We start from the raw sequence: 24,350 nt of genomic DNA, 5'->3' as shown, positions 1-24,350 counted from the left end.
AAGCACCCTCTGAGGTAAAAGATGGGAAAACTTGGACCCTGCCATCACCCTCCGGTGGCTTCCAGCACCAGCCAGTGCAACACTCTGCCAGAGAAATCAGTGCATGAAGGCTTTTCTCAAACCCTCTACACCTTTGCTTCCACCCCAAACATCGCCAGCTCTGGCAGATAGCCCTTCAGGGCCTGAATAAACCTGGGCAAGGGCAGTAGCAGCATCCCTGAAACCAAGAGCATCTCTGTAACAATTGTGGCTTTGCAGCCCTTCAGACACTTCCTCACGCGTTTCTTTTGCCCCACTTTCGCAATCGTCCTCTCCAGACTGTGGTAGGCTGCTGTCATTACCCTCTGCTTCACGAACCCTCGCCGGGCTCACTGCTAATGTGATGGATCTACCTCTTTGACTTTCCTGTCATTAGCCATTTTTCCCCATGTCTTGTGGCTTTTTGTTTATCTGTCTCTCTGGAAATGAGACTCCCCGGAGCTGAATTCTCCATGGCCATGGCAGAAGTCTTTCACTTTCTGGTGCTGTGAGCTGACACGGGGGAGAGATGGCTCTGAAAATGGCTTGTGTACAGAAGAAAACCATCCCTCTACATGAAATGTGGTGAGAACCAGGCAAAGGGTTTGCTCTGAAAAGCCTCCTCTCGGTTACTGCTTGACTATTAATTTGGGTTTGAAAGGAATAACGCTAGTATTAATGTGATCGTTCCCTGCTGGTTAGACTTGTGCAGACAATGAAGTCTGGAGAAAGGAGAGTGATTTTCATGGGCTCTTTTGACTTTGCTGTTAAAGCATTGATGGTTGAGGTTTTTTTTCCTTTTATTTCTTTATTCATTGAGGGATGCTGCATAACTTATTCCAGCAGGATAATCCCAGCAAGAGCAACAAGCTGTTGGTAATCAAGTAAGCATTTTGGAAGAAGAATGATTCTGTGTTCAAGAACATGTTGGAATGTTTCTTTCCTACAGCCCTGGATTGCAAATAGGACAGGAGAGTGGGTCAGGACCTCCACCTGCTTTTCGCTTGCGCTCTTTCACAAAGCAAGCTGAGCCAGAACAAGGAGAAGGCGTGGGAGGGGGCTGCTATGTGGGGGCTCAGCTGTTGACCAACCTCTGTACTGCTGTAAATATTTGGGGGATGTTGCTTTGACCTTTGGGATGGTTGGTGCCTACACTATGACACCGCAAGACGTAAACATGAGTAAACGCTTGTATTTAAGGAAAAACCCTTGCATCTCTGTTCTCCTTTACTTCTGGGGTATTCAGCAATACTATGATGCCCTAAGGATGACAAATAATAATAGGGATTGTCCTTATGGGGATCTTCAGCTGAGGGACAGGGACAAATCAACATAGGTGAATAACAGCCATAAGACCAGAGGGGGAACGAGGCTGCAGACTGAGGGCCCGTGGGCATAGCTTGAAGGGCAATGGCTGTGTGAGGTTCAGAGGGAATCGGACCTCCATCCCTTCTCCTAGGCTGGACAGGCTGCCATCTCTTCCAGCTCTGAACCCCATATTTCAGCAACTTGCTGAATCAGAGTAGAAAAGTCCCAGATCCCGCAGGTTTGTGGTATCCCCATCACATCTGCAGGGGTCAGGAGGAGCGGCGTGGCTGAGCACCCTGGTTTCCCTTCACCAGCCTGTATTTCTCCCTCTTGCCTGCTTAAACTCATCCACGTTCGGTGCGGGCAGCATCGTGGAAGCTTCCTGGAAGGAAGGACTTTCAAATTGCCTTTCTGCCAGTGCAGATAAGGTGCCATGGCCACCTTGTTCAATGGCTAAATAGTAGCACCTTCCCTTTGTGCATCACTGGGGACAGTGCCTGCAAGGTCTGTCAGAAAGTGAGTTAAAGCAGGGAGGGAGCAGAACAGTCTCCTCTCCAGAGCAGAAGCTGACACGAGCCCGTGAGCCACCCTGGGGCTGCCATTCACATGGGCTTTTCCAGGAGCATCTTCCCACCAGCCCGGAACCAGGGTCACACAGATTTTGAGGACTTTCTCAGCTTGCGTATGTGTCAGCCGTGACCACTGTGCATGTGCTGTGTGGTGGAGTAAGGAATTTCCAGGCATGCTTCAGTTTGGCTGGAGCAGCACTCGTGCTGTGAGATGTCATGCAGAAGCTCTAACACCTCCCAGGGAGACTGGATGGAGGTGCTGGAGCTCCTGGGAAGCACCGGACAGGCCTTCTGGATGTGCATGGCCAGATGTTCTACACATTGTGCATGGCCAGATGTTCTACACATGTGCGTTAAATGCAATACGCTGTGGCAGTAGGTTTTACTACCTGTATAATGGGAAGCACGTGAGCACATTTCCTGTCTGGAAGTGGAAATGTAAGAACCCTCCAGAAGCTGAGGCTGATCCCTAGACATTGACTTTATGCTGAAAACCTACCGCACGGAGACACCTGGCAGAACCAGGGTGTGGGAAATTCTGATCCCCAGCATGCCAAAAGTCTGGGAACTCCCCTTTTTCTCACACAGTGGGACTAATCCCAGCTACTATTCCTGTAGTCTCCAGCTTGAGGCTCATTGTGGTGTGACTAGGAACTTGCAGGATAATTATGCCTTCCAAAGAATCATTTATTTTTACCTTATGTTGAGAACATTAGACTTCTAATTAGAAGGGGCAGCTCGAAAAACCATGTCCTGCCAGGCAAACCTCAGGCAGGAGGAGAGCAACATATGCGGGTATGTGCAGTTTGCTACGCTGGAGCTGAAGACCAGACTGTGGGTGATTCTTGTCACTAACCCTTACTGATGTCATGCTCCCACAGTGTAAATGAAGCCTATTCTTGACCAGTTGGGACAGCAGATAAACAAGGGATGATTAACTTCTAGCAAGGAGACTCAGGAGCTTCCAACCAGCTAACACATTTGGCTCTTAGAAGCAAAGCCTTCTCCATTTCAAAGGAGACAGGGCCTCACACAGATTTCCCACTCTCTTGGTCTATCTTGACGGGTGAGCGGGCATAAAGTGCTGCTCAAGGCCGCTCCTGTGCTGCCTCTGACCATCTGGGTCAAAACTGCCTCTCCCACCCCCCCAGTTTAAAGGGGAGGTGAGGTGGGCTGAGATCCCATGCTCCATCATCAGCCTTTTCATAATTACTTGGAGAGCAAGCCTATGAACTGGCCTGGCTTGCTCCGAGAGGTGAAGACCTCCGAGGAGAATGCCCTAAGGAGACATTTGTTAAAGATTAAACAGAGGTAGCCTATAGAAAGGTGATGTGTGAACTGCTCAGAGAGTCTCTGGGTAACACAAAGGATAATGCACCGGAGGAGTTCACTCCAGCAGTCTCTTTTGCTCTGATCCTTAAAGTGCTGCTGAAATGCTGACCCTTAGCGGTTATGGGGTGGGGAGTGATGATGGGATAGGTTTACTCTAGCTTTTAACTAATACACGCGAAGGGGTAAGATGCTATATTGAGAGCGGTATTGCTCTGAGGAAAGTGAACCGGCTGTAGCCGTTAGGGATGCCAAAGCGTCTTCTGCTAGTGAAGAACAAATGGCTGTAGATTCCTGGCCCCATTCCACCTCCAATCATTACATTAATTAATTTTCCCACTGCCGGACACAGCGTTGCTCTTCACCTCCTGCCTGGCATGCAGAAATGCCACAAAAGGACGTGGTCAGACCTTGACATACCTGACGCTACCGGCATCTGCCTTCGCAGCCTGAGCAAAGCGGTCACACGGAGGGAGGGTGACAGGAGAGTGACACCGCTGCGGGGTACTCGGAGCACAGCAAAGGGGAACCTAAACCCACAGATCTTCTGCTTTTGATGAGTAGCTTTTTATGGAGCTATCTCATGTAGGTATGAAGAAAACAGAGTAAATCATAAACTGACTCATTCTTGGAGGCTGAGCGCTTCCAGACAGCCCTCAATTCTTATTACACCGTATACATTTTCCACATCTAGGTCAATTACCTGTGTCTCTAAGGGACCAGCATCAGTTTGTAAAAGCCCAGCGTTAACCCTATACCTGTCTTACGCCTGCTTAAATTTAAGAGATATCGTAAGAAGGGACTTAGGAGCTAAATAAGAAAGAAATGAGAAAGGCTGCTTGTCTTACTTGTGTTATAAAAAGAATGGAGAGAGAGGCAACGGGAGGTGCTGCGCCTAAGACAAGCAAAACGTAGCACTGCGCTACCGAGCGTCCGCGCCGTGCGGCGCGTGCTGCCGGCTCTGTCAGGTTTAGGTCCCGGGCTGCGCTGCGGTGGCCTCGGACAGCACAGGCCCGGGCTGAACCCAGCCCGTGTCCTAAGGCTTCGTGGCACCCGGGCTCTGCCAAGAGCAGGAGAGGACCCTGCGCAACACCTGCCATCCCGAGCACCCGGGGCAGGACACGCTCCACGTCTGCCTAGGACAGCCGCTCGGGACAAGCTTTGGGAGCACTGGACGCACAGGAGGGCCCACGGCCTCGCCGAGCCGCGCGTGGCCGATGCCACATGCCCGTCCCTACCAAGATGGCGGCACCGCCCGTTCGGGCGGCCCCTCTGCCCTCACCAAGATGGCGGGCGGGCGGGGGCGGGGTCGCTCGCGGCCGTCCCGGAAGCGGTTCGGGGGCGGTGGCGTTTTCCCGGCCCAGCATGGCGGAGGGGGCCGGCGCGGGGCCGCGGCTGGCGGAGCTGCTGGCGGCGGGCCGGCGGCTCTGGGAGGAGGTGGAGACCGGCGCCGAGCCTTCTTCGGGGGCCCCGGCCGTGCAGGATAAGGTGCGGCAGGGGCTGGACGCGCTGCAGCGGGCGGCCGCCATGGTGGCGCAGCTGGACCTGTTCAGGTGAGACGGGGGGAGGGTAGGGCCGGGGCCGGGGCCGGGGCCTGGGCCTGGGCTCGGGGGACCTGACGAGGCCCTATGAGGGTCCTCCGAGCCTTCCGCCGCCTCCACACGGGCCCCCGGGCCGCCGCGGGTCGGGCTGGGCCTGGCCGGGCCCGGGAGGAGTGGAGCGGGATGGGAAGGCTCGTCTCGTCTCTCTGCTTACAGCGAGAACGAGGAGCTGGAGGAGATCGCCTCGGCCGACCTGAAGTACCTGCTGCTGCCCGCCTTGCTCGGGGCCCTGACGCTGAAGCAGGTCGACCTGAGCAGGAGGCTGGAGCACCTGGAGAGTGCTCGGGCCCACTTCTGGCGCTTCCTCAAGCTCTGCAGGAGCTACGGGCTGGGCAGCTTCCACCTGCCTGCTGCGACTGCCAGCCCCCCGGGAGAGGAAGATGCCAGGAGCCCGTCCCAGGGTGGCCCTGCTGCCGCCCAGCCCAGCCTGGTGGCCATGGCGTCAAGTAGGCAAGCCAAAATTGAAAGGTAGGCTCTTGCTTTGAGGTCTTTAAAGGCTTTTGAGAGCCAAGTTAAGAAAAGGGAAGAGCCTCAGGCAGTGCGAGATTGTACAGCCAAGGACTGTCAGGAAAGAACTGCTTCCCTTGGTATTGGGATACTTTGATCATGAAACATTCAGTTTAAGAGAGGCACTGTGCATTATTTCATGGTGTTGGATTGTGTGCAGACTGGGGAGGTGCATTTATGTCTTTAGTTTCTGGTTGTTGAAGAACTGCACAAAAGCTCTTATGATTAATTCTTTAATCGTTGCTAACAGTGTAAAGTCACCCACATTGGAAGTTACCTACCAATGTGCTTGTTAGATCTTTTAAAAAGAGATGGTTGATGCTGCTTTGCCATGCTTTAGTTGGGGATTTTGACACTCAAGTTGTTGCTTATTATGGTAGCACTGAAAGGCCCAACCTGGTCTGGAGAGCTGTTTAAATTGCATGAATGCAAAAAAAAAATGTAGATTCTAGAGAATAACCTAACTGAGATGGGTTTGGGACATTAGAATACATCAGGACCTTTGGGGTCAGCACAGCAAAGCCTTTTCAGCGGAGGCTGCTTGTCAGCAGTCTCAGACCTGCGCATCACCTCCCAAGTGCGCGTGGGTTTTGTCGGCACTGCAGGTAGGGCTTTGGTTATGCGTGGACTCCCCTCTCACTGAGGGCTTGTGTTTGCCTGTACCGTGACTCCTTCCACATGAAGACAAACAGGAGGTGCCTGCATTGTGAGTTCTGTCGCAAGCAGGTTAGTACTTGATCAGGGTGAGACGTTGCAATTATATTTGCTTTCAGTAAAATGCATAGGCTGTATGAAGAAAATTTACCTAAGAAGGCCTGTATCATCGCCTTGGCTCCAGACCTGTCTCATCCGAGCTGCCTTTAGCCTTGCTGGCTGAATGAACACACAATCCAGTGTTCTGGGGAGCAGGTTGGGATTACAGCGGCCAACTGAAGAGGACTTATCCCGCTGTGGCGTGTAAAGACAAACGGGAATGGAGTGGTTTGCTTTGCTTCCCTGCAGGACAGGGCTGGGCAGTCAGGTGCACAGCCAGTTAAGATATATTTTTCAGGGTTCTTGTGGAGCACTTGTGGATGTGTTTGTTCTTTTAGAATGAGTCTTGTATGCTCCTTGTCCTTTCAGCTCCCGTAGGTTTCTAATCCTTGGTTCTTGCTGTGCATTCTTCAGGTGGCACTGTAACTGAAGGAAGTGGGACACAAGGATTTAGCCTGGAAGTGTATTACATAGGTAGTGTGTACGTGTGTGTCCTTAACTAATTCCTGAAAAGGTCCGAAAAGTCCAGAAAGCCAAAATTATATTAAAAAGAACATACACACACAAAAACATACGAGACAGAAATTGGAAAAGTGTTTTAAATCTGCCTTACAAGCAGCTTCTTGATATCTTTGTGTCATGTAGAGGCAAAAACTAGCCCTTACATTTGCCTTCTCAGTGAAGGAGCCTAGTGAATGAGTTAAATTCCTTTTTCTCCAGGAGTTTTGTGTTGCCAGGCTTGCCTGATTTTATGTGGGAGGCTTAGTTTTCTAGAACTGCAGCCCTTTTAGCAGAAAAAAAAATTGAGGTGCCCTTCTAAATTTAAACTGTCTTCTTAAAGCTGTTTTTAACAGACAGGAGCTACTTTAATTTAAGTAGTAAACCATCAGAACCTCCCTTTTTGTATACAATTTTCTTTTAAAATACATGAAATCATGTTTAAACCTCTTAGAGTAGTAAAGAGCAAATGTAATGTCTAAATTTGAGTTGACAGATGGAAGTGATGAAGAAGATGGGAGGAAAAGATTTTTTTGGTCCTGCATGTATGTATGTAACTCTGTGTGTGTGTGTGTGTATATATATATATATATATATATATAAAAAAGGCATTTTCAAAGCCTTTTTTAAGAAGGTGGGAATTCTTCTGATTTCTGTAGTTTTCATTTGTCAAAAACCTCCTGTTGTCAGTCAGATGAGGTGGGGAGGTGGATCCCTGCTTGGCATTTTGCCTCTTGCTTACACATTGTTAGAGGTCATGAGTAAATGACAACCAGTATGATGTGGTGCTCCTCCCCTTCTTAATGGGTACGTTCCTGTAAGTCGCAACTTTACTTCTACAGGACTCTTACTTGGTTGTTAAACGAGTGGGTCCTCCCCGCACAAGGAGTTTTGTCAGAGACTTGAGGAGCTTTATGAATGTCTGCGATTTGCGTACCCTAATGAGCACTGGTCAGCAACTGGCACCTCTGTGAAAAGCAGTTAAAAGAAGATTGGGGCAGGAGGTAGCTCTCTAACTACATTTGACTGAATTTCAAGACATAGGAATTGGTTTATTTTAGAAAACACTGTATCTGGGCTGTGCTAGAGAAAGGTTATCTAAATGATCTCATTTTGTTCTCTTTGAGACAGATATAAGCAGAAGAAGGAACTGGAAAACAGATTGGCCTCTATGAGAACCTCTGTGGAGAGCGGGCAAGCAGATGAGGATCAGATACGGGAATTTTATATACTACAAATCCAGAAATGGATCAACACCGGCCTTGAGGAAATTGAGAGCATTGACCAAGAAATGGTCATCCTGAGGAGCAGAGGTACAGTGAAACAGGTATGAGATCTCTCTTGCACTGCAGGTGCTGTGGACTCTGGGTAGTTAGACCTGATGATAGACACTGTTGCAGGTAAATGAACCTCAGAGGAATTCAATAGAAGAGCTTTATAAGTTTTATTTTGTGAATTCCCGATTGAACTTTAGCTCAGTGACAGAACAAACAGGTGGGGTTTGGTTTAGTTCTGAATGGGCAGTGGTCTGATTTTTGGATTTGTCACTGTCTGGTGCTACCACATGTTCTAGGCATTCATGGCTTGTGAAATGCTAGAGCATTGGGTATCGGAGCTGAACCAGACTGCGTGCAGAGGCATTTCTCCACTTTGCTGGGTTCTGCCAGACGCTTAATTCTAAAGACCTAAGTACATTTGTAAATTAAAAGAAGACCCTTGTGATTTCTTTCAAGCCTACGCTTCTGGTCTACAAAGTGTCTAGACGTTACAGAAAGAAATGCCCATTCTGAATGCTGAAAACTTCTCATAGACCCGCAACTCCAGTGTAGAATAGTGTTTCTGGGATTTATGTGACTCACCTAAAATGTCTGTCTAGAAGTAAAAAATCATAATGTGCTGATGTAGACCACAGTCCAGCTTTGGCACTGCTGGTTTGTGCAGTTCGTTATTGCCATTGCAGAACTCTGCTCCTCTGTAGTGACCTGGGTGATAGCATCAGGAGTGATGAGCTCTAATTGCTTCAGAATGTACTGCATCTGATCCCTGTGAAAAATAATAAGCTGTATTTCATGCTTTGATCTGAGCTGATCTGGTTTAGCTCTGTCAGCTTTGTGCTTTGATCAGAAAAGGGTGTAGCAAAGGCACAAAGAGAAGTGATTTGTAGAATCTTACAGATGGAGTTCATGATTTAAACAGGCTTAAGGCCTGAATTGTCCACCTTGGGATGTTGCTCTGACAGCAGAGGCATTTCTCTTCTAGAAGACCTTTAATTTGGGGTAGGAAGCAGAGAAGGGGGTTCTCATCTACACGATTATCTTGTGATTATTGTTTGCATCTTCAGTCTTCAGCACCACCACACGGCACTTCTCGGCAAGTCAGGGCTCCATTGAAACCTTTCATTCTTACCCGGGATGCTGCTCAGGCTAAGTATGTTGTTTTCTGATTATTTAGACGCAGTATGATGCAGTGCTCTGTTCTCATGTTGAGCCTAAGATACTCTTTCAAATGCAGAAAACCAGCCATTACCTTCAGGCAGCGTGTTGCATCAAGAGGGCACGTGTCGTGCATCTGGGCAGGGGATGGGGAATATCTAATGCATTTCTTCCATTTTCTCTAATTTTTTCCGTTACCAGCATGCTGCAGCGTCTTGGTTAATGCTGTTTCCTCCTATATGGATGGCAGAAGAGGAGACTGTATTAAGCAAATATTAACTGTGTTAGTTTATAGGCCACGTGCTTGCTGTTTGGTAAGCTGTGGCGAGGCAAGGCTTATCTGCCCCTCTCTATGTAATATAACAGCATTGTTCTTCATTCTTAAAATAAAGAGCCCAGCACTGAAAAGCACATGTGGTCTCTTAATCTGATGTAAACTCTGGAAGATTTCAAGTAAGTGATCTTAGGCACTGGGAAGATGTGATACCAACCAGAGAATTATCAGTCACAGTAATACAGTTTTTAACTGTAAGGCTCTCCCTGGGGTATCAAGATCTTAACACTTTGTGGCACCATGAGGCCCTTGCAAGAAATATGGCAGCTAAAGCACAAAATGGGATAGAAAACAGATTTCTTGTCTTGCTTTTGACATCTTTACTGAGAGATCAGTCAAACATTGGCACAGGCTGCCCAGGGAGGTGGTGGAGTCATCATCACTGTAGGTGTTCAAAAAACATGTAGACCTGGCACTTCAGGACATGGTTTAGTGGGCATGGTGGTGTCGGATTGATGGTTGGACTTGATGATCTTAAAGGTCTTTTCCAACCTTAATGATTCTGTGATTATTTTCCCTGAGCCTTCAATGTATCTATTTAGCCAAGCTGTGCTTAATTCAGTTCCCAGGGGCCTCCTTGGCAACCTGTCCTAGCAAGATTGTGCTCCTTGGGGCTGGAGAAGTGATTCAAGGTCTTTGGACTCGAACAGTCCTCATCTCTCTAAACGAGCAGGATGAACTCTTTAAATGCTATTATGGCTAGGCTACTGGCAATTCTGTTGCTGATGGCCCTGGCTGTAGAAATAATGTTTGTTCTCAAGCCCTCCTTGATAACATGTTAGTACAGATTGGATCACAGAGTAGTTTTGGGCATGATTGTCTATGTTCTGCTCATTTGTAGTGATGTAAACTGCTGCCTTTGACTGTGTCTCTTCCTGTAGAGTGTTTGGTGCTGGATATCCTGGCCTGCCTACTGTGACTGTGGATGACTGGTATGAGCAGCGCAGAAGGCAAGGGGCTGTGTCTGGTCAGAGTGTGCCTCAGAGAACACCAGGTATGGAGTTGCAAAGCAAAGATTGGAATAGAGAATTTGGGAAGCCTCTTGAGGAGGAGCGTGAACAGGGGTGTGTTGAGGCAGTAAAACACCCGCTCACTGAGGAGGAGCAAGAGCTGACTTTTATTAGGCTGTGAGAATAACTGGATTGCTAGACTACTCCTTGGCAATTCCAGCTTTCTGGCTAGACCAGCTCCTGGGAGGGCTTCTGTTTTGAGAACTTAACTAGGGATCTTCCTCTGTCTTGAGAACTTAACTAGGGATCTTCCTCTGTCTTACTGCCCCTTACTGCTGTTCTTGACCTTCAGCAGGTATAGCTGATGAAGAGTTGCAGAAGCAACAGCAGGAGAAAAAAGAGGAGGAGGAGGATGAGGAAGCTCTTCAAAAAGCTCGGAACTGGGATGACTGGAAAGATACGCACCCAAGAGGCTATGGTAACCGGCAGAATGTGGGCTGATGCTCTCGCTGAAGAGGGAGCAGGGCCTGGAAGTCCTGTGAGAATTGCCTGTGTCCTGGAGATATAGGAGTAAATGCACTGTACATATGCGGAGGTGTCCGTGGCTTCTCGGGGAGGCACTGGAGTCAGAGGACTAAACATGACAGTTTGCTTTGGTTTACATTAAATGTCAGACTGAATGCACTGGTCATGTACAGCGATGCCCCAGAGCTCTTGTCAGGCGGAGCTCTTTGAGGGGTCAGACTGCCTCTGTTCTCCCAGTCAGAGGATGTCCTTGAAAGAAAAGTACATTAATTTGGAAACTGCTCTTTGTATTGTGGGTTTGTATTTATTTTTTTTCCCCTCTATATTTTAAGCAAAATAAAATCTCTTGTGCTGCCTAATTCTTGCTGTGAAAATCCCTTGCTCTTTGTCCTAGGCTCTTCCAGAGCAAGTCTGTAAGGCTGGTTTCCAGCAACCAAGGGAGTTGGGGATGGGAAAGAGGCAATGTCAGATGGCCATGATTTTTGGCCAAGGCTGAACACACCAGCTTGCAGCGCGGCGTTCACCTCAGCAGGGAGGTCTGTACGCAGCCAGGTGTACCGCTAGCCTTTCCACAGGCTCGTCCCGCCGTTCCCCCCCCCGCCCCGAGCGGGAATGTTCGGGATTGTTCAGGAGTGTTCAGGATTTTTGTGTTAAGTGGATCAGGTATTTCGAGGGCAATGTCTTGAAGTGCTGATACTACACATAGTACAAATGCCTTAATAGAAATATTTGTGCTTTTGCTTAGTGGTCTGCGTGCTGATAGCATCCGTAATGTCATGCACATGTTTGCAGTCGGGACCCTCTCGTGGAGCCCTACAAGGGCCAACACTGGGACAAATGGTACCATATTCAAATGCAAAGTAGCGCACTGGTTGTCAGTGTGCTTTGAAATCTATTTGCAGAATAACACTGAAGAAGGGCTAAAAACCTTCTCTGGATTCTTCTGAAGGTAATTGAAATAGCTGCTGGTGCTAATCCTGCGCACTGAGTGAGAAGAGAGGGCATGACTGCTCTGCTGTACCTGGCACCGACCTGGAGCTTGGCAGGCATGTTACTGGGCAAGAAAGTGCGGAGCCGTGGCTGGAAGCTCTGGAGTTGCCCAGTGTGGGCTGGCACATAAAACTAAACCTGTTCTAAACCTGATACAAATGTTGGGATGAAAAACCAAAGCAAGCATCACTGCTGCTTGCGTACGTGGCAGTGTGTTACCTGGAGCTACCGTCTTTGATGTGGTGCAGTCAGGGGTACATCAGCAGAGTGCTCCCTTACCTCTGTGGACAGTGGGATTCTGAAAGAATTTGGGGGTTTTTTCCTTCCTATTAGTTAGTTTTAGTTTATTTAGTTATTAGGTTTTTTCTTCCTACTAGTTAGGTTAATTCCTTCCTATTTCTATGATTCAGGCGCACCGGAGGGACCAACTAGGCTGCAGGAGAGCTTGGGCATTTTATACACAGCAATCGCAGCTCCTCCTAGCTAATCCACATCTGTGAAGCTGTCGCCTGCAGTGAATGCTGTTGCACCCCTTTTTCCAGATACTGAGTCTCTACAGTCTACAAAAGCAGATGATGAGGTTTTTGTGGGTTCCAGACCTCTCCTGTGAAACATCTTTTTAATTTTAACAAGACATGCAATCTTCTACGTGTATTTATCCTTCTCCTATATGTGATGTTAGATGGCTCTTCCTAGCGAGTACTTCTGGAGGCGGATCCTGAGAAGTAGCTCTAGTGAACCAGATGCTGTGGATTTTTACTGTCCCTTTGGCTGTTGGCCTGAAGCCCCATCTCAGGGCTGCTTCTGCTGCTTTTGTGCTGCTTTTGTTTCCTTTTTCTCTTACTCCACCCTCCCATCCTCGCCAGGCACTATTCCAGTCTTTCTGGGCTAGCAGGCAGGGCTAGCCAACCCCAGTGCCCCTTTTAGGGGTGGAAGAGGAGGCGATAGCGCTGGACGGCGGGGCTGAGGCTCGCCCCACGGGCTGCGTTCCCGTACTGCAGAGCAGGAGCTTCGGGGATGACGTTTTTGGGTGGCTCTGGAGGGGAGTCACACCGATAGAGCATGACAGCGGTTTGTGAAATACCCAAAGCGCGGACGGTACCATTCCCTGGGGGAAGGCAGCCCCCGCCGAGCCACCGCCAGCGCTGGCAGCGGTGCCCTTCCAGGGAGCAGTGGCCACCCTTTGCGACGGCAGCTCCTTGCTGCTCAGCGCAACTCCTCATCCTCCCAAGGACCATCAGCTCCTCTCCTTGCTCTGCAAGCCGGGGCGGGAGCGGCTCCGCTCCCCTCCGTGGCTCCGCTCCCCTCCGCGGCGGACGGTTTACCTTGGATCAGCTGGTTAAAGCGGCTGGATACACAATCAATCGCCCTCCAGTGTTTCCAAACTCGCCTTTTAACCTGCTGAACCAGGGCCTGGCGCAGAACTCCTTGCCACCATGAAAACAATTATTGCAGCCTGTTCCCAAAATCTTAGTGGTAAGATATTTCCAAAGCGTGTTTGAATGGTTTCTGATGCTCTGGCGGTGCGAGGAGCTGGTCAGGCAATTAGCATTTGCTGTCACTATTGTCTATTTGCTTTAGACTGCTTAGGGGAAAGGGAGGTGTTCGGAGCAATTTGGGGTTAGCAGCACCAGAGGAAAACATACAGTTGCTCAACAGGAATGAAATTTCTGACAATGCATTCGGTAACGTTAGTCCCGCAAGATGCTCCAGAGTGCTGCAAATTCCCCTTCATCTTTCCTTGCTGCTCCGGGCCACGGAGTCCAAATTTCTGGGTTTGAAGAGGCTCTTGTCGCCGCGGACAGGGCCGGCAGTGGAGCCTCTGGGGTTTCTCCATTTTCTGTCTGCGGTCTGGACATTCATAGAGTGCTTGGGGGGGAGCTAGAAAAAGAACTAAAAAAAGCAACTGTTTGGTAGGCATGAATTTGTTAGGCAGAGCTCTGCATCTTCCCTGGAAAAAAAAAAAAGGGGGCTTCAGAAAGTTGACAACGGCGGGGCTGTGCGGGCGGCTGGGGTGCTGGGGCTGCCTCGCTGGGCGTGCGGGGACGGGTGGGAGGGATCGCTTAAAGCGCGGCATGCTGCTTGGCAGAGAGGGAAAACAATTCTTCAACGCTGGTGATGGCTCCAGTGTTTAATTTATTTCAGTTATCCCATTCGTGGTTTGGACTGAGCTGGGAAAACCTCCACCAGCCACCCGAAATGGGCTTTGGTGGGTCTCCTCCAACCCGGGGGTCCTGCTGGGGATCTGAGCGTCCCTGGCCTGAGGAGCCACGGGGGCAGGTCTGTTCCCGTCTCACCCTGAACATGTCTCTCTCTGGCCAGCATGCTGATTTTGGGTTTTTTTCCCAAGAAAACAAGGCTCTTGTGACACAAAAGGTAGCTTGCTGCGGTCGCAGCACTGGCCGTGCTGGGTGGTCTCGGCCACAGTGGACCTTTGGCCGGGAGCTGGGACCAGCGCCTCGGGCCCGTTTCGGGGAGGAGGGATGGGGCTGTGCGTGGAGTTTGGATCCTGGCGCCCGGCCTGATGCAGTTAATGGTTCACCAGGGTCGGCTGGAGGGAAGGGGGTGGTGGGGGGAGTGGAGCGGCAGTGGGCTGCTGCAGTGTCCCTCGTGGGAGGCAGGGCTTGGCGGGGACAGCCGTGGGGATGGCCAGCCTCGGCCACCCTGGCTCGGCCGCTGGCCGCTGTCCTTGGCGCTTGCAGGGGGGCGGATGCTGCCCCACGCATCCCTGCTGCGCTGGCCTGGCTGAGAAAGCCCCGAATCATCTTTGAGCATGAATGTGCCAAGGAGGGTGCGGGACAGGTCCTGGCCTCCGGGGAGCTCGGCGCGGCGCGTGCTGCTGCGCTGGGCTCCGCTGGGGCACCCAGGCTCACGTTCGTGTTGGGGCTTGGGGGTGCCCAGCCTGCCCTGCTCCAAGCAGGGCTAGCCACAGAGCAGCCTCTGGTGGCCTGGGGCCACCTCCTAGCATGGTCCAGAGCTCTCTGGGGATGAACATCCCCCACCCCATCCCTCCTCGTCCACTGCTTCATTCTTCCCATCCTACCTCCTGCCTTGCCCCCATACCCCGACCCCGGCAGCCATGGGTACCACTGGATTTGCCCCCCGCCAGCTCAGCGGGACAGCATTTGTGCAATCCGTGCTGGTTTGGGCTGAGTGCCGTGTCCCTCTCCGCAGGCAGCCGTGCCAGCATCCAGACCGCCCTGCGCACCCTGCTTGCAACACGCTGGCCCTCACAGCGGGATGTCCGCTCCTGGCTCCAGCTCCTCTCCGTCCTGCAGTGGGTGCTCAGCTTCCTGCTGCTGGGTGAGTGGGGGGCTGCTGGAGGTCACAGCATGGCAGGCAGGCGCCCACTCACCCCCCTTCCTGGGTCCCACAGGAACCATCAGTCTGCTGCTCCTCATCTACCTGGTGTTCACCAGCTTCTGGCCCATCTCTGCGTTCTACCTGGCCTGGATCATCTTTGACTGGGACACGCCAGAGAAAGGTGGGGGTGGGCACAGTGCCCCCTTCCTCCAGCTTTGCAGCAGGATGGGGTGTGGGATCTCCCTTTTCTCTGGGTCCATCCCAGCATGGCAAATGGGAAGCACCATGTCACACCTGCTCCTTTCCTCCTCTCTCCCATCATCATCATCACGGTGGGAAGAGGGATATGGCGGGTCCATGGGGAGTGTTTCCCGTGGGTCCTGCTGCCCACTGGGGTGGGCATCATCTCCTGCGGTCCCTCCCTGGTTTGCAGGTGGCAGGAGGCTGCCGTGCCTGCGGCGATGGCGCGTGTGGAGGCACTTTCGGGATTATTTCCCCGTGAAGGTACGGCATGCAGAGCAGGGGTGCCGGGACGGGATGTTCATGCAGGCAGTGGTGGTGGTACCACACAAAGGATGTACCACTGTTGTCCCCACAACCCGCTTCTGTCCCTGCAGCTGGTGAAGACTCACGACCTGTCCCCCAGCCACAACTACATCATCGGCTCCCACCCCCACGGCATCCTCTGCGTCGGCGCCTTCTGCAACTTCATCACGGGCTCGACGGGCTTCGGGGAGATGTTCCCGGGCATCCGGCCCTTCCTCACCACCCTGGCCGGCAACTTTCGCCTTCCCATCTTCAGGGAGTACCTGATGAGTGGCGGTGAGCGTCCATGGGCAGCGGGACAGGCAGCTGCCCGCCACCCTGCCCTCATGGGCAGCCCTGCAGGCATGGCCAGTTGTGCCGGCTTGAGCTGAGTGGGCGCCCCGGGGACGCACACCCTGCCTGCCCCGCTCCTGCCCACCTCTGCCTGCTGCAGAGCCCGGAGGGGGCGATGCCCGCAGGCAGGGGTCTCCGCGGTCCTGTCTGGGAGAAACCCCAGGGGTGACCGCCTCTGCGCTCCCGCAGGAGCAGGCAGGGCAGGGGCAGCGCTCTGCCTGCACCCTGCCTGCACCCTGCCTGAACTCCACCCTCACCTTGCTTGCACCCTGCCAGCATCCTGTCCGCACCCTGCCCACACCTTGCCTGTGCCCTGCCCGCACCTCGCCAGCACCCTGCCCTCAGGGCTGGCAGCCCGGGGGACCCCGTCCGTCCCTGGGAGCTCTCCCGCAGCAGGGGGCGCCCTTGTACTGTCCCTTGCATGGGCTCCCCAGGCCGGGTCCCTCGTGGGGTCCCTTATGGGGTCCCGGTCCCCTGGGCGCTGTGCGGGCAGGCAGTCCCACAGCACCGATGGTCCGCCCCGCCGCAGGCCTGTGCCCGGTGACACGCCGCGCCATCGGGTACCTGCTCTCCAAGAACGGCACCGGCAACGCGGTGGCCATCGTCATTGGCGGCGCGGCCGAGTCGCTCTCCTGCCGTCCCGGCGTCACCACGCTCGTCCTGAAGAACCGCAAGGGCTTCGTCCGCATGGCCCTGCAGCACGGGTGGGTTACGGGCACTGCCACGATGGGGGTCCGAGGGGCCCGGCGCCCCATCACCGCCCACCATGTCCCCTCCACAGGGCTTACCTCGTCCCCTCCTTCTCCTTTGGGGAGAACGACCTCTTCCGCCAGGTGGTCTTTGAGGAGGGCAGCTGGATGAGGAACATCCAACAGCGCTTCCAGAAGATGATGGGCTTCGCTCCCTGCATCTTCTACGGCCGGGGTCTCACCTCCGCCCAGTCCCTGGGCTTCCTCCCCTACGCCAGACCATCACCACCGTGGGTGAGTATCGCCTACCAGGGCAGAGGGGACCCCCAGAGGGTGGAGGGGTGGAGGAGGAGGACACCCCATGATGGGTGGCATTGGAAAGCAATGCTCAGCTCACGTCCCTGATGAGCTGAGCACGTCCCCGCGCCGCCAGCCTGACCTCCCTCCCCTCCCGGCAGTGGGGGAGCCGGTGATGGTGCCCAGGATCGAGGACCCGAGCTCTGAGACGGTGGACATGTACCACAAGATGTACATCCGCTCCCTGGTCAAGCTCTTCAATGAGAACAAGACCAAGTATGGGCTGTCGGAGACGGATGAGCTGCACATCCTCTGAGCACGGCCCGTGCCGGCGGCCAGATCCTGACTCACAAGGGCAGCCGGCTCTTGCGGGTGGGGATTTCAGCCGGCCTGGCACAGGGGACACGCGGGAGATGGTCCCCGCTCCGGCCCTCCGCTTCTTCAGCCGAAAAACCTGAGTGGGATGTAGGAGAAGAGGAGGAAGCGAGGGGAGGGGGAGATTGGGAAAGGGTCCCCCTTGAGAGGGGTTTGGAGGGGCCGCGGGTGACACAGCCATCTCCCAAGGATGTGGGGCTGATGGGGGCGGGGGCTGGTGTAAGGCTGGGGGCCAGCAATGGGCACGGTCCCCCCAAGACAACCATGAGACCATGAGCTGAGGGAGAGGGTGTCACAGGAGGAAGGAATGAGATGGACTCTTTGGGATGACAACCCGATGGCAAGTGCGACCAGGCTGGGGAGACATCCCCCCAGGGCTGGGGGGACACTCCCAGACTCAGGGACCCGTGGAAGTGGCCTCAGCTGGGACCACGGAGCCCCGGCTGGGGGCGAGTGCTGCTCTGGCCCCAAACGAGCCTTTTCCAATACAGATTTCCAACCCCACCACCACTGCCTGTGTGTGCTGGGGGGGCAGGACTGGTGGCTGTACCCCCATGCTCCCTGTGGACATGCCACCCCCCTCCAGCCATCCGGGGCTGGAGCCGTGCTTGGTAGGGACCCTTGCGCCGCTCAGGTGCAACCGAGCTGCTCCCGGGTCCACCTGGGCCACGTCAGGTATAATGGGAGGTGAGGGGCAGCAGCTGCTCTTACTGGGTTAACTGGGCTTAGGAGGGATGTCTCCTCCTCTCTCTGTTTTCGGCTCAGCGGTGAGTGCGGGGCTCTCTGGGTACCGCTGTCTGGTGGGATGGGGATGCGGGGCTGGGACGTGGCATCGCTGGGGCCCTCTCCCTGCCCAGGTGACAGCTTCTGGTGGGATGTGGCTGTGTGCAGTCGGTGCCACACGGCCATGGCTGGGGGGATGCCCCGATGCTGCTGTGGGCTTCCCTTCCCTAGGCGTGTGCTGGCAGGACTCACGGGGGGTGATGGCAGCAGCCCCTCCTGGGGCTCCCTGTGGTGGGGACAGCCCTGTCCCTGTCCGGGCTGGCGTGGGAGAGCCAGCAGCGCCGATAGCCATCTCTGGTCCGCTCCTCTCTGCGCAGGCACTCCGTCAAACAAAAAGGCTGGGTAAACATTTGGAAAGCAAACACCCATAAAAGCAGATTCCCAAGGACTCTCCTGTCACCGCGAGTGTCACCACTCCAGCCCCTCACTCCGAAGCTGCCCCAGCGCTAAGGCACGGGTGGCTTTTCTCTGCTCTCAAACGCTTTCTGGGGTGAGGGTGGGCGTCTCATCCCTCTTCACTCTGCTATGGGGAGAAACAGGTCTGGGCACGGAGAAAGGGGAAGGCGCTTTATTGGGGGTGGCGGGCAGCAAGTGCCCCGTGCCACGTCCCTCCCGCCTCTCCCAAGGCCAGCAGCGTGCCAGGGATGTCCCGCAGAGCCCTCGCCAGGCAGGCGGAGCACCCAGCGCCGGCTCCATCCCCAGGTTCGGTCGGGTCCCCGCACGTCGCCGTCGAGCAGGCTGGAAGGGCTGTGCATGCCAGGGAGGGACCAGCGTCCCTTTTCTTTAGTGACCTGTCAGCCCCCGCGTGTCCCCAGGAGGGCCCCGGGACGGGACAGCAGCCCACCTCCCCAAAATGGCTTTCTCAGCATCTTTCCCACTCCCACAGGTGCCCGGTGGCTGTCCTGTCCCGAGCGGCACCGGCACCCTCCTACCACGGCATCATGGGGCAGGGCTGGGGCAAGCCCCACGGCCAGCGGCCCTCAGCCCTGCAGTCCCTGGCCCTGCACGGGCTGGTCTGGGGACTCGGGTGTGTCAGGGTGACCACAGGGAGCCCGGAGGGGCAGTGACTTGTGGAGACCAGGGACGAGGTTACTGTTGGCCCCTCAGCACCCGCCTCTGCTCCGTGCCGTCCCTGTCCCTCGGGTGTCACCGGCAGTGTGGCTGCCACCCGTGACGTTGTCCATGGAGGGGGACACCAGGGCCAGGTTGCACGTGGGCACAGGCTGGAGCCGATGGGCTGGCCCCCGGCGCAGCCGCCCCCGGTATTTGTCCCCAGCCATGAAGTACAAGATGGGGTCAAGGCAGCTGTTGATGCTGGCCAGGGGCCGCGTGATCTTGTAGGTGAAGTTGATGATGTTGAGGGTCTGGCAATCAGCTTGGAAGTAGCGAGAGGTGTAGTAGATGGTCCGGGTGATGTGGAAGGGCACGAAGCAGATGGCAAAGACAGTGAGCACGATGATGATCATCTTGATGGAGCGCTTCTTGTAGGAGGGCATTCGGGGGCTGGGGCTGGAGAAGCTGGACTTGCCGAGTCTCTTGGCCATCAGGCAGTAGCACAGGACGATCACCAGGAAGGGGACCCCGAAGAGGAGAGCCATGACGGAGGAGCTGTAGTGCACGTAACGGTCGAACTCTTCGGGCTTGGTGGTGTCGTGGCACAGGGTGCTGTTGCCCTTGGAGCTGATGGTGACAAAGATGAGGTTGGGGATGAGGCAGATGGTGACAACAAGCCAGGCGCCCACACAAATGATACGGGCGTGCTTGGTCTTCACCCACTTCAGGGAGCGAATGGGGTGGCAGATGCCCATGTAGCGGTGGACGCTGATACACGTCAGGAAAAGGATGCTGCTGTAGAGGTTAGCGTAGAAGAGGAAGCGCACGGTCTTGCAGAGCCATTTCCCGAAGGGCCAGTTGTTCCGGTCGGCGTAATAGTAGACCAGGGTGGGGAGGGAGAGGACGTAGAGGGTGTCTGAGATGGCCAGGTTGAACATGTAGGTGGTGGTGGCATTCCAGGGCCTCATCCTGGAGATGAACATCCACAGGGCCCAGGAGTTGAGGGGCAGCCCCACCACGAAGACAATGCCATAGGAGATGGGCAGCAGGATGAACTTGAACTCCTCGTTGAAGACGCACTTTGCCTCCGTCACTACAGTGGTGTTTCCTCCTGGCCAGGGACCTGGTGTCGGTGTCCACAGGGCAACTGGGAACGTCCTCACTGAAGTGGCCATGTTCTCTGAGCCAGATCTAGGGGAGCAGTTAATAAAAGCGCATTAGTCGTCGATCCTGACCATTGTCAGGCACAAAGCATGGAAGGGAGCCAAAGATGCCAGATTTTCCCCCCCTCCAGGAGCTCCGGCCACTTTGATGGTTCTCTGGTTTTTCTCAGCTCGCGCGTTCGGGCCTCGCGGGGAGCCGAGGGAGGCTTGACAAATCCTCCCCTTCGCAGCCCCCGCAATGACACCCGTTAATCATCCCTTTGAGCAGCGCGCAGTGACACCAGCGCCGCGTGGAGCCGGGAAGCGTGCCTGAGACACAGGACCGCGCCGGCCCCGCCGGCCAGCAGCCCCACGGCGCGCTGAACAATGAGACCTTTATGAGCAACAGCAGCCCCCGGCCGGTGCCAGCGCAGCCTCTTGGAAGCCGGCTCAGCCTAATTGGCACCATCCTGACAATGCTGCTCGTCCCAGAGGGCTCCTTGACAGAAGAAAGGCGGGAGGAGAAGAAAGGCTTGTCTGGGGGAATATTATGGCCTGGAGAAATCCTCGGGGGGCTGTTAAAGGAGCCTTTGGGAGAGAGCGTCCCTGGATGGTGAGGGGCCTCCAGCTGCCGGGTATTCTCCGTAGGAGAGGGATGATCTAAGCCCTGCAGAGAGGAGCTGCACCGGAGCCAAGTCCCAACCCAGGACAGTGCGAGTTCACAAGGCAGGCAGGACGTTTCTCCTCGCACGTTGTTAGGACCAAAGGCTGGACCTGCGTCCTCCTGGCGAATCGGTCCCCGGGGCTGAGGTGCGAGGGCGCGCTGCCGAAGGGTTGCGTTCACCTCTCGGGATGTCAGAAGTTCAGAGCCCAGAGGGAAGAGGCAGCTTCTGCCACCATCACGGTGTCCAGCAAAGGACTGGCGAAGGCCTTGGCCCTTCCACGCCTGCCACCATCCCTGCTGAAGCTATTTCAGCGTGGCCCCTTCTGCTGGCAAGGACGGATGCTCGCATGAGTAACCTGGGAGCAGGAGCAGGGTGCTGCAGGCAGAGACAAGGGTGTAGCCAAAACCGTATCTGATGGAGGGAGTGCTGGTGTGTCTCCAGTTTCTGCTGGTCCAGAGCTCACCCAGAAGGTGATGGGCGCCAGGATGGAGGAGGATCTGGAGCTCAGGGAGGTGATGCGTGTTAGCAGGCTGCTGGTGGTGGTGGTACAAGGCAGAAGGCTGTGTCCTCTCAGGCTCCTTCATCCCTTGGCTTCCTCATCGGCCCCCTCCTGCTTGCCCCTTGCCTTCGCCACTGAGATGTGCAGCCTGATGGCTTCTCGTGGCAAGCTCTGTTGGCAGGAGTATCCCGTAGGGTGTATCCATGGGGTCAGCTGAACAGCGGTCCATCTTCTTCCTGCAGAGCCTCACCTGGAGAGACATCCCTGGGTTTACAGAGATGATCATAAATGAATCAGCAGACAGACGGGCAGGCGGGTGGCCGCGGGACCAGCCCCTCCGTGCCGCACGCACCTCCGTGCTCTCTGTTTGAGTTGTGGGCTGAGCCACAGCTTCGGGCTCACACCAAACACCCTGCAGCTTCCTTCCCGCTGCGGCTGGCACGGGCAGCTGCCTGGCTTTATTACAGGGATTAGTTCAGAGAGCAACAGGCAGGTCCTGATCAAACATTAACAGCGGGAAGAACTTGCTCTGTTTTCCCAGAACCAAGAGGGAAAACCAGCTGGTAGGAAACCCTGAGCCTCCGGGTGCTGGTGCCAGCAGTGGTCCCATGGGATGCTGTGCTGGTTGCGCCGGTCACAGCCCAGCGCTGCATCTCCCCGAGCCGTGACGCTGATGACGATGTGAGGCACCAGGAGATTTGTTTTCCTCTTCTAACCTCTGAGTGCAAGTGAGCATGAAGCCTTGAGCCCAACCAGACCAGAGGTGCCACAGGGTTCAGTGACCAAAGCCAATGCCCATGACATGGGTCAACAAACAACTAAGGTATGAAGAAGCCAGTAAATAAAAAATAATAACCTGACGTAAGAAACACGTAAGGAAAAAGAGCCCAAGCAGCTGCATGGTGCCGGGCCGCTTGGAGGAGAGTGCAGGTACGTGGCTTCTGCCAGCTGATAAAGCCTGAGCACGGTCATTGCTCAGCAGCGTGATTTAACCATTCCTAAGCAAGCTTCCTTCAATGATAACCACCAAAAAATATAAATGCAAAAGAAGATGACATTTGGCAAGCTTTATCTCCACAGGTTTCCTGCTTCCTCATCTTAGTCACAATCAAAATCAGTGGTTTAAATTACTGATTCACATCAGTCCACCCTGAGGACATGTCACCACCAGGCCCATTCCTACAGCTCGCTGACATCCCCAACAAGGCTCTCCCTGGCCACGGCCTCTCCAGCATGGGCTTTTCATGGCAGGACCGACCGCAGCCATTTTGAGGTCTGAGCCAAGCGTTTGGGCTCGCTGCTGGAGTGGGAGATGGAAGGCACTGCAGGGAAAGGACATGGAGCTGGAGACGTGATGCCCGCTCCTGCCCTGGCCACTTTGTGGATGCAGGTGGGCTGTGATGCTGGGGAATCCCTTGCCCATGGCAAGCACATCCCCCGGGATGCTGCCTGCGGGCTGGCCCCACACGTGCCCCAGGAAGCAGTGAGGGGTCCTGCAAAACGCCCGCATGGCCGTCTGCCCGTGGAAAGGGGCAGGGGCCAGCCACAGGGCCATGCGTCGCGGGGCACGTGCCGCCCTTGGCCCTTTGCTGCAGGAACAGGAGCTCTGCCCCGGCTCCCGGCCCTGCAGCCGTGCCAGAACCCATCTTTCGGCCCCGGTGGGAGCTGGCAGCCTCCCCCAGCCCGGGGTGTCCCAGCAGCCGGCCGAGGCTTCCTGCCCTGAGGGTTTGCAGGAGTGTTGGAAAGGCACCAATGAAATGAATGAGTGGGGCAGTGCCGAAGGCAGACTCTGCCCCAGAGCCAAAGTCCTGCCCGCTGGCAGGATGGGACGGGGGTCGCGGACCGCGGTGTAGCGAGCGGGAGCTTCGGAGAGGGGACGGGAGAGCGGGTTTCGGAGCGGAGCGAGCCGCCGCCAAGGGATGCGGGGCTGGGTGAGCCTGGGACCTGCTGCTGCTGGAGCACGGGAAAAACAGGGCTTTTCTTCTCGCCTCAGCTCTCGGAAATTGCAAAACAAGGGGAAATTATGCAAAACATCCTGCAGAAGGACCCTTGTCCCTAATCGCCACGTGGTTTGTGCAGCCAAAGCCCCGGCACAAGGGGAGCATGACCTAATTTCTTTTCGATCCTTCCCTTTGGCTGCAAGAGCAGCCAAAGCATGAACTGCCTGCGCTGCCTGAGCCCTGATGCCTCCTCCCCGGGGATGCCGGCAGGGCTGGGCGCTTCCCTCGCTGCCCACCACGTCCCCTGCTCCGAGGTGACCCCCTTTCTCAGCTGGGTGGGAGGTGAGGGTTTTCCTTTCGCCCCTGGGTGGGCTATCCCTGACCCTCCGCCTCCCAGGGAAGGGCAGGCGCCCGCAGCGGTGGCCGCGGCAGCCCAAGGGGCAGCTTCGTCATGCGAGGAGACAGTGATTTGAGGGGATGGAGAGGAAGATGAAGGAGAGGAGGTGGCCACGCTCAGAAGGATGACGGCCCTCAGTGATGGAGGAAGGCAGTGGAGAGTTAGGAAGGAGGATGCACAGAGGGATTTGGGGATGGTGGAGGGATGGGGAGAACTGGCTGACCCCCACCCCATATCCACCTAGACCCAGGGATCCCACCTCTGTTCCTTCTGGAGCCAAAGCTGCTCCCCACAGGGCTCCCCAGAGCCCGGCTGGGTTTGCATGGCTGTGGCATGGCCATGGCGGGGCTGTCCCAGCTGCTGCTCCCCACCAAGCGTGGGCTGCCCCGGCTCACCTGCGGTCCTGGGCTGGGGCGGCTCTCAGGAGCGGGGCACCCCCGGGGAGCGCCTGTCCCCCGTGGGGCTGGGGGCCATGCTGGTGGGGCTGCAGGCTGCCCTTCGCCGAGCCGTGCCG

At 55.1% G+C, this 24,350-nt stretch overlaps 3 protein-coding genes across 3 annotated transcripts; 2 read left to right on the top strand and 1 right to left on the bottom strand.

Annotated features, from left to right (window-relative positions):
* The first annotated feature begins 4,583 nt into the window (after positions 1–4,583).
* Positions 4,584–11,150, top strand: IGBP1 (immunoglobulin binding protein 1). The gene is made up of 6 exons (XM_082004301.1): positions 4,584–4,777; positions 4,982–5,293; positions 7,715–7,910; positions 8,925–9,010; positions 10,231–10,343; positions 10,652–11,150. Exons 1-6 carry the CDS (start codon positions 4,590–4,592, stop codon positions 10,798–10,800), a joined length of 1,044 nt encoding a protein of 347 aa, XP_081860427.1. The 5' UTR covers positions 4,584–4,589; the 3' UTR covers positions 10,801–11,150.
* Positions 11,151–13,250: 2,100 nt separating this feature from the next.
* On the top strand, positions 13,251–17,351 carry LOC309408340 (diacylglycerol O-acyltransferase 2-like; the record flags this gene model as incomplete). Its single annotated transcript, XM_082004146.1, is given in 9 exon segments — positions 13,251–13,290; positions 14,989–15,117; positions 15,191–15,298; positions 15,551–15,621; positions 15,735–15,939; positions 16,526–16,700; positions 16,778–16,965; positions 16,968–16,979; positions 17,144–17,351. Coding segments are annotated over 9 exon segments (1,083 nt in total). The 3' UTR covers positions 17,299–17,351.
* Positions 17,352–19,243: 1,892 nt separating this feature from the next.
* On the bottom strand, positions 19,244–20,534 carry P2RY4 (pyrimidinergic receptor P2Y4; the record flags this gene model as incomplete). The annotated part of the gene is made up of 1 exon (XM_082004145.1): positions 19,244–20,534. The coding sequence occupies exon 1, from the start codon at positions 20,366–20,368 to the stop codon at positions 19,244–19,246; it is 1,125 nt and encodes a 374-aa protein (XP_081860271.1). The 5' UTR covers positions 20,369–20,534.
* Positions 20,535–24,350: the final 3,816 nt, after the last annotated feature.

The sequence above is a fragment of the Phaethon aethereus genome (assembly GCF_964289735.1).
Source record: "Phaethon aethereus genome assembly, chromosome: 10".
Taxonomy (NCBI): domain Eukaryota; kingdom Metazoa; phylum Chordata; class Aves; order Phaethontiformes; family Phaethontidae; genus Phaethon; species Phaethon aethereus.
Note: the sequence above shows the minus strand (reverse complement) of the source record. Positions and strands in the feature narration are given on the sequence as shown.

What these genes read in the sequence shown, in the direction of transcription:
- IGBP1 (XM_082004301.1), top strand. Translation starts at nt 4,590, where the DNA reads ATGGCGGAGGGGGCCGGCGCGGGGCCGCGGCTGGCGGAGCTGCTGGCG. An exon ending in GCGCAGCTGGACCTGTTCAG is followed by an intron (nt 4,778 to 4,981) that starts GTGAGACGGGGG and finishes CTCTGCTTACAG; the next exon opens with CGAGAACGAGGAGCTGGAGG. An exon ending in AGGCAAGCCAAAATTGAAAG is followed by an intron (nt 5,294 to 7,714) that starts GTAGGCTCTTGC and finishes TCTTTGAGACAG; the next exon opens with ATATAAGCAGAAGAAGGAAC.